The 13,286-nt window shown below is 43.2% G+C and overlaps 1 protein-coding gene across 2 annotated transcripts in view; it reads right to left on the reverse strand.

Annotated features, from left to right (window-relative positions):
* The window catches only part of LOC129814013 (laminin subunit alpha-3-like), a 114,097-nt gene that overhangs the window by 45,986 nt on the left and 54,825 nt on the right, over nucleotides 1–13,286 (reverse strand). For both annotated transcript variants that reach the window (XM_055866740.1, XM_055866739.1), the window contains 10 exons: nucleotides 13,086–13,220; nucleotides 12,751–12,891; nucleotides 11,943–12,080; nucleotides 11,489–11,629; nucleotides 9,084–9,142; nucleotides 8,305–8,404; nucleotides 3,623–3,675; nucleotides 2,906–3,011; nucleotides 2,518–2,617; nucleotides 371–527 (listed from right to left, as the gene is read on the reverse strand). In XM_055866740.1, coding sequence (XP_055722715.1) covers nucleotides 371–527; nucleotides 2,518–2,617; nucleotides 2,906–3,011; nucleotides 3,623–3,675; nucleotides 8,305–8,404; nucleotides 9,084–9,142; nucleotides 11,489–11,629; nucleotides 11,943–12,080; nucleotides 12,751–12,891; nucleotides 13,086–13,220 — 1,130 coding nt within the window. The remainder of the gene's footprint in view (nucleotides 1–370; nucleotides 528–2,517; nucleotides 2,618–2,905; nucleotides 3,012–3,622; nucleotides 3,676–8,304; nucleotides 8,405–9,083; nucleotides 9,143–11,488; nucleotides 11,630–11,942; nucleotides 12,081–12,750; nucleotides 12,892–13,085; nucleotides 13,221–13,286) is intronic.

Here is a 13,286-nt window from a genome sequence, read left to right on the forward strand (position 1 = left end):
GGTGCCATTTCAGACACACCTAGGGTTAAGACTGACTGGGAGAATGACCTGCTTCTTTCCAGAAAGCTACAACCAACATTCACACCAACACACTCAAAAGAAAAACACAGCCACCACAACATTGACCACAAAACCCAACAACCATGCACGACCGCCAGACCCAACACATTCAACAAGTTCTAACCGGCAAGGAACCACCAAGAATATCCATCATAAGAAATGCTTGTAGGAGCACTTCCACAAAGAACGTACAGCAGAAATGAGGTTTAAAGCAAAAATAAAAAAAGCCACTACTAAATCATTGAGATGACAGGCAGGTCAGGCAAGCACAGACTGGAGGTCCTCTTATCAAGATCAACATGTGTCTTACCTGTGCTGGGGACATGATGGCGTATCCTCTCCAACTGAATTCCGGGAACTCCTTGGGGTCGTAGCCAAAGCGTACAGGCCTGGCGTTAGGGGTGATGCCATCCTCCACCTCATACCTCAGGTGGTGCAGGCTGGGGAAGAAGTAGTTAGGTGCTGGCCTGGTATTGTCAGACAGGAGGGGCGAGAAGGAGGAGGGAAAGAGTAAAAACAAAACACTTAAGCTATGTTTCATATGTTTGGAACATAATCATGGCAGTCTTGATTAATAATGCATGTATCCTATTATATGAAGATGACATATTCAGTTTGTTTCTTGCCATTCATCAGTATGTAACAACATTTGCTCCAAATCCAGGTTTTTTCAGGATCAAGAAGGGCCTTAGGTGGTGGGCTTGGCCAGAGCATGGTCGGCTCACCGGTATGGCTGAATTTCAGAGAACATTTTTGAGGCCCCCATCTTGGCTGTGTAGCAAAATGTTACATTTTTTAAACTATTTTCCTGCAATTGTACAAATGCTCCATGGAGCTGAGATACATTGTCGCAGTTTTAAAGCACATTTCATGTGATTCTACATATTCTGCCATGGAGCTGTGCACGTGGGGGTGCTTTGCTGCAGGAGGGAACGGTGCACTTCACAAAATAGATGGCATCATGAGGCAGGAAAATGATGTGGATATATTGAAGCAACATCTCAAGACATGAGTCAGGAAGTTAAAGCTTGGTCGCAAAATGGATCTTCCAAATGGACAATGACCCCAAGCATACTTCCAAAGTTGTGGCAAAATGGCTTAAGGACAACAAAGTCAAGGTATTGGAGTGGCCATCACAAAGCCCTGACCTCAATCCTATAGAAAATTTGTGGGCAGAACTGGAAAAGCGTATGCGAGCAAGGAGGCCTACAAACCTGACTCAGTTACACCAGCTCTGTCAGGAGGAATGGGCCAAAATTCACCCAACTTATTGTGGGAAGCTTGTGGAAGGTTACCCGAAACGTTTGATCCAAGTTAAACAATTTATAGGCAATGCTACCAAATACTAATTGAGTGTATGTAAACTTCTGACCCACTGGGAATGTGATGAAAGAAATAAAAGCTGAAATAAATAATTCTCTCTACTATTATTCTGACATTTCACATTCTTAAAATAAAGAGGTGATACTAAGACAGGGACTTTCCACTAGGACTAAATGTCAGGATTTGTGAAAAACTGAGTTTAAATATATTTGGCTAAGGTGTATGTAAACTTCCGACTGCTGAGCAAATAGTGCTTTTTGAGGTTGGTTCGGTTGGTTTGATTATTAATAATTCATTACGGTTTTTGACTTCCATATATATATTTTTTACGTTAAATGCTCTATGCATTATGTGGGTTGAGTGCTGTAACAATAAAGAATTAAACAATTAATAAATCTCCCATGATGGTAGTGACTGCCCATTACTGCTTATCACTTACTAACCACCATTTAATCATATTGCTTTCCTTTAACAAAATATTTCAGTTGTTGTGTACGGTATATTACATTTGTGTTAAGACTATTTGATGACTTGATTATTTCATTCCAAGTCATCATCTCCATAGAGCTGCTGCCTATGCTGTCTGGCAAAATCACTATTTTAGTAGTTCTTCAAAGTAAATAAGGCATATTTTTATAACTGCTGAATACCAACTATCAATCACTTAGATCATGTGTTTTCAGATAGAGATAGCTCACGAAGCAACTGCTCTCTATCCTTCTTTTCTCTTCTCCCCGTCTCAGACCAGACAAGTAGGCATGCAATGTTTTATGGTCATTGTAGTTAATTACCACGCTTTCTACGCTAAGCTACATGACCAAAAGTATTTGAACACCTGCTCGTCAAACATCTCATTCAAAACCATGGGTTTTAATTTGAAGTTGGTCCCCCCTTTGCTGCTATAACAACATAGAAAAAAATTACTGGAATTCAAATAATTCAATCAATGTTGGTCAATTAGTTGTTTAAAAACCCCAAAACAGAAATGTTGGTTAGTCACTCAGGAGTAGACACTGAAAAAATGCTAAGCGGCCCGCCCAAGGGTTTCAATGGAAGAAAAAAACGTGAATTTATGTGACAACTTGAGAAGCAATACATCCTGTCATTGTGCGTTTAGTTTCAGTCAGTCCTTACTCATTGCAGGTGCGGCCGACTATGTTCTTCCGACACTGGCACTGTCCAGACATCTCGTCACAGCCTCTGCTGATGGCCCCACCCGCATCACACTGGCAGCCTATCAGAAAGAGGCAGCAGGTCAATGAAGTCATTCTGACTAAAACAACCATAACAGAGCCTAAAGTCAACTCCTGACTCGAGGTAGTTCACTACTTTACATGTTAATTATTGATCTATTACTCACACAACATGTTCGGTCAAGTGAGACAGTCTTTGTGAGACAAAGACACACCTTTGTGACACATTCTATGGTTGATTAAGCTACTTCCCCACACGTTAGACAAACTGATAAAAAGAAGATTGTGTATTTATAGGAAGCCAGTCTGCTTCATGTTAGGTGACTCACCTTGACAGCCAAAATAGTTCCTCTTCTGCAGCAGGTAGTAGCCCTCCGTGCATGTGTCACAGGTATGGCTGCACACGTTGGGCTTGCAGAAACACTGCCCACTTTTCTACAATAGTAGACAATGCTGAAGTTAATGGGGAACTGCTTGTGAGAGCTGAACGTTGCAAAGTAAATAGTGATTTAGTAGTGTAATAATTAAGGGATAATCAACGAGGGACTATGCCTTCTATGGAAAATAATGAATTACGCGCTAGTTGCATTATTTTCCAGAGAACGCACAGAGCCCTGAATTGATTATCCCTTTTATACCATGGCTGTAATTTAACACATTTGCCGGTAGAAATGTGTTCAACGTCCACTGAAGTAGCTAGCAAGTTTACTAGATAGCTACAGTTATTTCACTGGTAACCAAAGAACAGACTTGTTTGCCATTATGAAAATCGAATTCAACAATGCCAATAATGTTTTCAATTCGACTTTGCTTTCAAAAGCAGCTCAAACAATAGCCACTGAATTATACCGTGCGTTATAGAAAGACCTTCAACAATGCCATGGGTTAAAGGAAAATATCCAAAACAAATGGACCCCCTAGTTAAACATTAAGCGATTTATGGTAAAGTTATGTATAAATCAGTTAGTACTGGTGTGCTGGACATAATGTATCCATCCGTATCATATGGCAGTACAGTATGAGCAGACAGAGGTAGACAGACTCACCTGTTGACACTCTCCTACCCCACTCAGGGTCCCTTTGACATCACAGTTACACTCTGGGAGAGAGATAGGAAGTATAAAGTGAGAAAGTCTGCTCTATAGGTACAACTTGAAACAAATGAGTCACACATTATTCAGCGATGCAATGACAATACAATAGAGCAAAAGCAGAGAGATGATAGAATAACAAACACTGTTAAAGGGAAGATTAAAAGAGTGAGAAACAGAGAGAGAGAGAGAAATTAAGAGGTAGGGCACTGTAGGGTATAGGGAACAAGACTCTATTTACAGAATTCCACCACTTTCATGGGTGAAAAACAGCAGCAACAAAAAATGTAAATCTTCTGAACTGCACATATCCACAAAGGACAAGGGGAGCCACTGCTCTCTTACTCTCTCCTAATCCTGTCAACCGTTCAGAGAACAATCCTCAGTATTCATCCGGCCACAGTAAAACCTGAGGCATTCCTAAATATTAAAAGATCTTCTTTCTAGCTTCCCTCCATCCATATACTGTATCTCCTGGCAGCAGGCAGGCAAGCAGTGGTGATAACATTCTTGCAGAACTGTAACTTTAGACAGTTATCTGGACAAAGGCTGGGGCTGTTTCTACACTGCACTCACTGGCTGGTTGAGAAGAGGAAGTTCTGTACATGGTAGAATTATGAGGATGGGGGGGGCAGATGTTTTAAACAGAGAGTCCTCTCCACAATAACCCACAAATAGTACCAGTCAAAAGTTTGGACACACCTACTCATTCAAGGGTTTTTCTTTATTTGTACTATTTTCTACATTGTAGAATCATAGTGAACATCAAAACTAGGAAATAACATATATGGAATCATGTAGTAACCAAAAAAGGTTATATATGTCCTATTTGAGATTCTTCAAAGTAGCCACCCTTTGCCTTGATGACAGCTTTGCACACTATTGGCATTCTCTCAACCAGCTTCACCTGGAATGCTTTTCCAACAGTTTTGAAGGAGTTCCCGCATATGCTGAGCACTTGTTGGCTGCTTTTCTTTCACTCTGCGGTCCAACTCATCCCAAACCATCTCAATTGGGTTGAGGTCGGGTGATTGTGAAGGCCGGGTCATCGGCTGCAGCACTCCATTACTCTCCTTGGTCAAATAGCCCTTACACAGCCTGTGGAGGTGTGCTGGGCCATTGTCCTGTTGAAAAACAAATGATAGTCCCACTAAGCGCAAACCAGATGGGATGGCATATCGCTGCAGAATGCTGTGGTAGCCGTGCTGGTTAAGAGTGCCTAAAATTCAAAATAAACTCAGCAAAAAAAGAAAAGCCCCTTTTTCAGGACCCTGTCTTTCAAAGATAATTCGTAAAAATCCAAATAACTTTACAGATCTTCATTGTAAAGGGTTTAAACACTGTTTCCCATCCTTGTTCAATGAACCATAAACAATAAATGAACATGTGCCTGTTGAACGGTTGTTAAGACACTAACAGCTTACAGACGGTAAGAAATTAAGGTCCCAGTTATGAAAACTTAGGACACTAAAGAGGCCTTTCTACTGATTCTGAAAAACACCAAAAGAAAGATGCCCAGGGTCTCTGCTCATCTGCGTGAACGTGCCTTAGGCATGCTGCAAGGAGGCATGAGGGCTGCAAATGTGGCCAGGGCAATAAATTGCAATGGCCATACTGTGAGACGTCTAAGACAGCACTACAGGGAGACAGGAGGGACAGCTGATCGTCCTCGCAGTGGCAGACCACGTGTAACAACACCAGCACAGGATCGGTACATCTGAACATCACACCTGCGGGACAGTTACAGGATGGCAACAACAACTGCCCGAGTTACACCAGGAACGCACAATCCCTCCATCAGTGCTCAGACTGTCCGCAATAGGCTGAGAGAGGCTGGACTGAGGGCTTGTAGGCCTGTTGTAAGGCAGGTCCTCACCAGACATCACCGGCAACAATGTCGCCTATGGGCACAAACCCACCGTCCCTGGACCAGACAGGACTGGCAAAAAGTGCTTTTCACTGACGAGTCATGGTTTTGTCTCACCAGGGGTGATGGTCAGATTCGCGTTTATCGTTGAAGGAATGAGCGTTACACCGAGGCCTGTAATCTGGAGCGATTTGGAGGTGGAGGTTCCGTCATGGTCTGGGGGCGGTGTGTCACAACATCATCGGACTCAGCGTATTGTCATTGCAGGCGATCTCAACGCTGTGCGTTACAGGGAAGACATCCTCCTCCCTCATGTGGTACCCTTCCTGCAGGCTCATCCTGACATGACCCTCCAGCATGACAATGCCACCAGCCATACTGCTCGTTCTGTGCGTGATTTCCTGCAAGACAGGAATGTCAGTGTTCTGTCATGGCCAGCGAAGAGCCCAGATCTCAATCCCATTGAGCACGTCTGGGAACTGTTGGATCGGAGGGTGCGGGCTAGGGCCATTCCCCCCAGAAATGTCCGGGAACTTGCAGGTGCCTTGGTGGAAGAGTGGGGTAACATCTCACAGCAATAACTGGCAAATCTGGTGCAGTCCATGAGGAGGAGATGCACAGCAGTACTTAATGCAGCTGTTTAAACCCCAAAGAGATAAAGTAAAATAAAATGTGAAAGCAAAAAAAACAAAAAAACATCACATTTACATAAGTATTCAGACCCTTACTCAGTACTTTGTTGAAGCCCCTTTGGCAGCGATTACAGCCTTGAGTCTTCTTGGGTATGACGCTACAAGTTTGGCACACCTGTATTTGGGGAGTTTCTCCCATTCTTCTCTGTAGATCTTCTCAAGCTCTGTCAGGTTGGATGGGGAGCGTCACTGAACAACTATTTTCAGGTCTCTCCAGAGATGTTCGATCGGGTTCAAGTCTGGGCTCTGGCTGGGCGGCTCAAGGACATTCAAACACTTGTCCCGAAGCCACTCATGCGTTGTCTTGGCTGTGTGCTCAGGGTCCTGTTGAAAGGTGAACATTTGCCCCAGTCTGAGGTCCTGAGTGTTCTGGAGCAGTTTTTCATCAATGATCTCTACTTTTCTCTGTTCATCTTTCCCTCGATCCTGACTAGTCCCCACAGCATGATGGTGCCACCACCATGCTTCACCGTAGGGATGGAGCCAGGTTTTAATCCAGATGTGATGCTTCAAGCCAACGTGTTCAATCTTGGTTTCATCAGACCAGAGAATCTTGTTTCTCATGGTCTGAGAGTCCTTTAGGTGCCTTTTGGCAAACTCCAAGTGGGATGTCATGTGCATTTTACTGAGGAGTGGCTTCCATCTGGCCACTCAACCTAATTGGTGGAGTGCTGCAGAGATGGTTCTCCTTCTGGAAGGTTCTCCCTTCTCCACAGAGGAACTCTTGAGCTCTGCCAGAATGACCATCAGGTTCTTGGTCACCTCCCCGATTGCTCAGTTTGGCCGGGCGGCCAGCTATTGGAAGAATCTTGGTGGTTCTAAACTTCTTCCATTTAAGAATGATGGAGGCCACTGTGTTCTTGGGGACCTTCAATGCTGCAGAATGGGGTGTGCAGGGGTGTGCTTTTCCAAATCATGTCCAATCAATAGAATTTACCACATGTGGTCTCCAATCCTGTCGGAGAAACATCTCAACGATGATCAATGGAAACAGGATGCACCTGAGCTCAATTTTGAGTCTCATAGCAAAGGGTCTGAAAACGTATGTAAATATGTTTTTTTTTTGTTTTAATACATTTGCAAACATTTCTAAAAACCTGTTTTCGCTTTGCCATTATGGGACACTGTGTGTAGATTGATGAGGAAAATGTTTTATTTGATCCATTTTAGAATAAGGCTGAACACTTTCCGAATGCACTGTATGCCTGCCCATATCACAATCCCACCGCCACCATGGGGCACTATGTTCACAACATTGACATCAGAAAACTGCTCGCCATCTGCCCGGTACAGTTGAAAACAGATTCATCCATGAAGAGCACTCTTCTCCAGTGGCCATCGAAGGTGAGCATTCCCCTACTGAAGTCGGTGACGACGCCAAACTGCAGTCAGGTTAAGACCCTGGTGAGGATGACGAGCACGCAGATGAGCATCCCTGAGACAGTTTCTGACAGTTTGTGCAGGAATTCTTCTGTTGTGCAAACCCACAGCTTCATCAGCTGTCCGGAAGGCTGGTTTCAGATGAGGAAGTCTTGGGCTGGTGTGGTTACATGTGGTCTGCAGTTGTGCAGCTGGTTGGACGTACTGCCAAATTCTCTGAAATGACGTTGGAAGCGGCTTATGGTAAGGAAATGAACATTAAATTCTCTGGCAACAGCTCTGGTGGACATTCCTGCAATATGCTTGCCAATTGCACAATTCCTCAAAACTGTGGCATTGTGTTGTGTGACAAAACTGCACATTTTAAAGTGACATTTTAATGTCCCCAGCACAAGTTGCACCTATGTAATGATCATGCAGTTTAATCAGCACACCTGTCAGGTGGATGGATTATCTTGGCAAAGGATGTAAACAAATGTGTGCACAAAATTGGAGAGAAATAAGCTTTTTGTGCATATGGAACATATCTGGGATCTTTAATTTCACTTCATGAAACATGTTGCGTTTATATTTTTGTTCAGTGTACATCATGATGTCATGAAGGCTTAATTTTAAAATGAGTATCTGTTATGAGTGGAGCAGGACAGTATAGCTGCAGAGATACATTAGTCGAGTAAGATCATATGCAGGTCACCCACCTATACAGCCGCTGGGGTTCTCTGTTGCTAGGTTCCAGTGGAGCGGTTTACATGTATCACACAGGGTTCCATCCACATTGGGCAGACAGCCACAGGAACCCTATATCAGGATGACACACACGTGCAAACGCAGATGCACACGCACACACAGACAGACACATACCAAAGATCATTTAGATATTTGATTTGGAATTTTAAGACCCCTTGAAGTGTAAAAAAAAATATATATAATTTTTTTTAAATAAAAAAAATGTTTTGGCCTTCCTGCTATCTCTAAGGAGACGGATTGGGGGAGTCCAGGGGGTGTATTACTTGTACATCAAGCTGCCTCACACTACAGAAAGAGGAGATAGGTTCCTGCCCCATGGGCCGTTCTGGCTTAGACAAGCCTACTTACTTACAGCATATTGCGTAAAAAGTAGTAGATATGCTTTTTTTTTTACGCGGAACAAAACCCTACAACTAAGGTAGAATGTTTCAATAACCATTCACAATGATAGTGATGTTTTCTTTCTAACAAAACATTTCACACAAAGCAACCCCGCCACACCTCTGGAAATCCTGTGTTTCAGAAGCATTGATGCATCTTTTCCCTCTGTAATATTTAAGGAAGTCGCTTTTTCTCTTGTAGGTAGTCCCATTACCTCAGCTAATAAAACTATAAAGATTATAAAGAACGAAGAGGCTTAGAGTGGGCCATTTTGGGGGAGGCAAAAAAAACTAAAAGTTAAGTAAGTATTTCTCAGTCAGCCATGTTGTGGGAGTCATAGGTTGCATACCGTTTGTGGATCTGCTGTGGTGACCTCTGACCCTGCTGGGTTACACTGGCTGATAGAGGCTGGAATAGAGGATATAAAAACTTCTTTAAAAACTTCACGCAAATTGTTATTTTATGAAGAGGAAAGACAGCTGTGCTCCACGGAATACATTTACAGAACAGTACTTTGTTGGCAAGGTCACACCCGGGGTGACTGAAGTAACTTATATCACTAGGCTGGATATGAAAACTCTCTCTACAATTATCAATTTTACACATTGTATAAACCACATTGAGAAATGTTTGCCTAATATTTAGTCAAACACCCCCCCCCCCCGGTGAAACATAACCATTGAACCATCTCCGTGGGGATAGCATATCTTAAGACCAGCTCTACCTCCACATCACAAAGATGGTTTAGGTTACAGGTAGTCAATGGAATTGTTTAGAGAACAGAGCCTGTGGTCTTTTTAAAATGTTATTTAACCTTTATTTAACTAGGCAAGTCAGTAAATAACAAATTCTTATTTACAATGACGGCCTACCCTGGCCAAACCCTAACCCGGATGACGCTGAGCCAATTGTGCACCGCCCTATGTGTAAATGTCTGGAATTATTGGATCCCTTGATAAAGACGAGCAAAAACATTGTTTAAAATAAATACAAATACTGAGCTTTATTGTATGCAAAACTTTTTTGGTATTATATTCTTCTATACTAATACAATTTCTCAGAGAAAGAGATTTTGTTTAACAAGTAATACAAATCTCAAAAAGATGGGGGTAAAAAATATTGGGTCCCGTTTTCAATACTGCAGCACCTTCCTCTTGAGAGGATAACGACATAGACATTCCTTCATAAATAATCTTTCCAGATTCTTGATATCCCTTGTCTGCACTTATGGGCTGCCCTCTTCAATTCAAACCTCAGGTTTTCAATGATTCTGTGGTCAATTAACTATTTATTTGTGGATTTGGTGTGTGCTTAGGGTTATTGTCTTGCTGGAAGATCCACTTGTGGCCAAGTTTCAGTCCTGGCAGAGGCAACCAGGTTTTGGGCTAAAACGTCCTGGTAGTTAATAAAATTCATGATGCCGTTGACCTTAACGGCCCCACAAAATCAACATTTTGCAATGGCCATATCAGTCTCCATACTTTAAACCCATTGAAAAACAATCCATAAGTGCAGACAAAGGATTTGGAAAGATAAGGTTCTGGAAAGATTCTGTATGGAGGAATGGTCTAAGATCCCTCCCAATGTGTTCAGTGTCATTATCCTCGCAAGGGGAGGGTGCTGAGGTATTGAAAACAGGGGATCCACAGGGATACTGGCCCATGTTAATCCAATGCTTGCCACAGTTGTGTCAAGTTGGTTGGATGTCCTTTGGGTGGTGGACCATTCTTAATACACACAGAAAACTGTTGAGCGTGAAAAACCTGGCACCTGCCTGGCGCCTACTACCATACTCCGTTCAAAGTCACGTAAATCTTTTGTCTTGCCCATTCACCCTCTGAATGGAACACATATACAATCTATGTCTCAATTGTATCAAGGCTTAAAAATCCTTCTTTAACCTGTATCCTCCCCTTTATCTACACTGATTGAAGTGGATTTAACAAGTGACATCAATAAGGGATCATAGCTTTCACCTGGATTCATCTGGTCATGGAAAGACCTTGATTCAAGCAGGGGCTCCTAATGTTTTGTACACTGAGTCTATGTCCCCCTCTACTTCTATACTGTCTAAATAAACCCCCAAAATATGAAGGGAGATTTTTTTTTATGTAAATAAATAATCTAGTGAGGTACCCTGAACACTGTGGAAAGCGGAGGCCTGACACAGAACAACGATCACACTGCTGGCCCACCACCCCAGGGCGACACAGACACTGGCCTGATACTGGGTTACACATGGGGTCATAGGAACCCTCCCCAGAACACTGGCAGACTGGGGAGAGAGAGAGGCACAGAGAGAGGGACTGTGAGATGTTTCATGGGAAAATGAGATGACGTATTGTCAAATCAAATGCCTCTAACAGCACAGATCATAGTAAATCTGCTATTTGTATCCTTTAAAGACAGGAATGCGCTCATGTTTAAATGGATCAAGTCTATATGGGTCGGCTTTGCTTTCAGTGATTTGTTTTGTTCAGACAACTATGGGTAAATCATAAAAATAGAATGACTAGATAAGACAGATTTTTATTTATGTGGGGTAAATCAACATGGGCTTTAAGGGTCATTGTGGGAGAATCAAGGTCTGCAGCTACAGCGCTGAATAGGCTACATTAAGCCCTGTGAGACTAGGCATCAGTTTTTCCATCAGCAGCAGCTAGGTCATGTAAAGGTTGATGTGGGCGAATCAGTGTCTGCAGTGCAATAGCCCTCCCGTGGGTGTGGCCAAAACAAGAGGGTGAAAACACGCACAGGCACAGTCTGGGTATCCATAGTAACCGGGGGCACACTGGTCACATTGCTGTCCCACGTAGTTGGCACGGCAATGGCACTGTCTGTTGGGCCCGCAGACTCTGTCAGTCGCACCTGCACCGTCACAACGACACACTGTCACTGTGAAAAGTGGTGGGAAAGAGATGACTGTTTCCATCTACTACAGGTTGATGTGTCAATAATGAAACAAAACAGTTGATTAATCTTGAACTTTTGTGGGGTCATGTTTTGGTGTAAAATTAACTTCAAATAGGTCACATTTTGAGAATGAAAATAGTTGATCTATTTGAGAGGGAGGTCCTCGACCTCAATATATCCAGTAGGGCTGTCATATCATATTACCACATTACCTCCACTTCACAAAGTAGTTCAGGTTATAGGTATGCCTATGAAATTATCTAGTGTGCAGAGCCCGTCGACTAAGAAGGGTTACCTGAACATTGGGGAAAGCGGAGGCCTGACCCAGCACAACGATCACACTGCTGGCCCACCACCCCAGGGCGACACAGACACTGGCCTGATACTGGGTTACACATGGGGTCATAGGAACCCACCCCAGAACACTGGCAGACTGGGGAGAGAGAGGCACAGAGAGAGGGACTGTGAGATGTTTCATGGGAGAATGAGATGGCATAGTACTTCAAATCAAAGCTTCCGACGCCACAAATCATACTCAATATGCAATATGTATCCTTTAAAGACAGAAATGAGCCCACACTAGAATACACTTAGTTTAAATGAGTCAGTGTTGCCTTGTTGATTTAAGTGTATTGGTTAAGATGGGTCAACCATAGAAATAGAATGACTAGATTAGACAGATTCTATTTGTATGGTGTAAATCAGTGTGAATGACAGTGTGGGGCTTTACGGATTATTGTGGGAGAATCAATGTAAGTAGCTCTACAGCAGTGTTTCCCAACTCCGGTCCTCCAGTACCACCAGCAGACATTTTTGTTGTGGCCCCGGACAAAAACACCTGATTCAACTTATCAAGGGCTTGATGATTAGTTGACTAGTAGAATCAGGTGTGCTTATGGGGCCACAACAAAAATATGTACTGTTGGGGGTAGACCAGAGTAGGGAAATGCTGAAGAGGCTACATTAAGCTCTGTGAGACTACGCATCCGTTTTTCCCCTCAGCAGCAGCTTGGTCATGTAAAGGTTGATGTGGGCAAATCAGTGTCTGCAGTGCAGTAACCATCCTGTGGGTGTAGCCAAAGCAAGAGGGTGAAAAAACGCACAGGAACATTCTGGATATCCATAGTAACCAGGGGCACACTGATCACATTGCCGTCCTATGTAGTTGGCACGGCAACGGCACTGTCCGTTGGGCCCGCAGAGTCTGTCAGTCACACCTGCACCGTCACAACGACACACTGTCACTGTGAAAAGGAGTGGTGGGAATAAGATGACTGTTTCCATCTACTACAGGTTGAATTTTGTCAATAAAGAAACAAAACAATTGATTGTCTTGTGGGGTCATGTTTTGCTGTAAAATTAACTTCAAAAAGGTTTTAAGAATGAAAATTGTTGATCTATTTGAGCTGTGGTTTGGTGAGAGGGAACAGTTCCTCACTTTGGCAGTTAGGGAAGGTGTGATGTCCTGGTCGACAGCGGTCACATCGCTGGCCTTCCACCCCTTCACGGCACACGCAGCGCCCTGACGCATCACACAGCTCCAGAACTGATCCACGTCGGTCACACAAACACTCTGAAAAAAAATATATATAAAAAAAAATAATACATTATTGATTGCAGACACACTATCTGAATGTAA

This window comes from Salvelinus fontinalis, chromosome 17, assembly GCF_029448725.1.
Source record: "Salvelinus fontinalis isolate EN_2023a chromosome 17, ASM2944872v1, whole genome shotgun sequence".
NCBI classification, from domain to species: Eukaryota; Metazoa; Chordata; class Actinopteri; order Salmoniformes; family Salmonidae; genus Salvelinus; species Salvelinus fontinalis.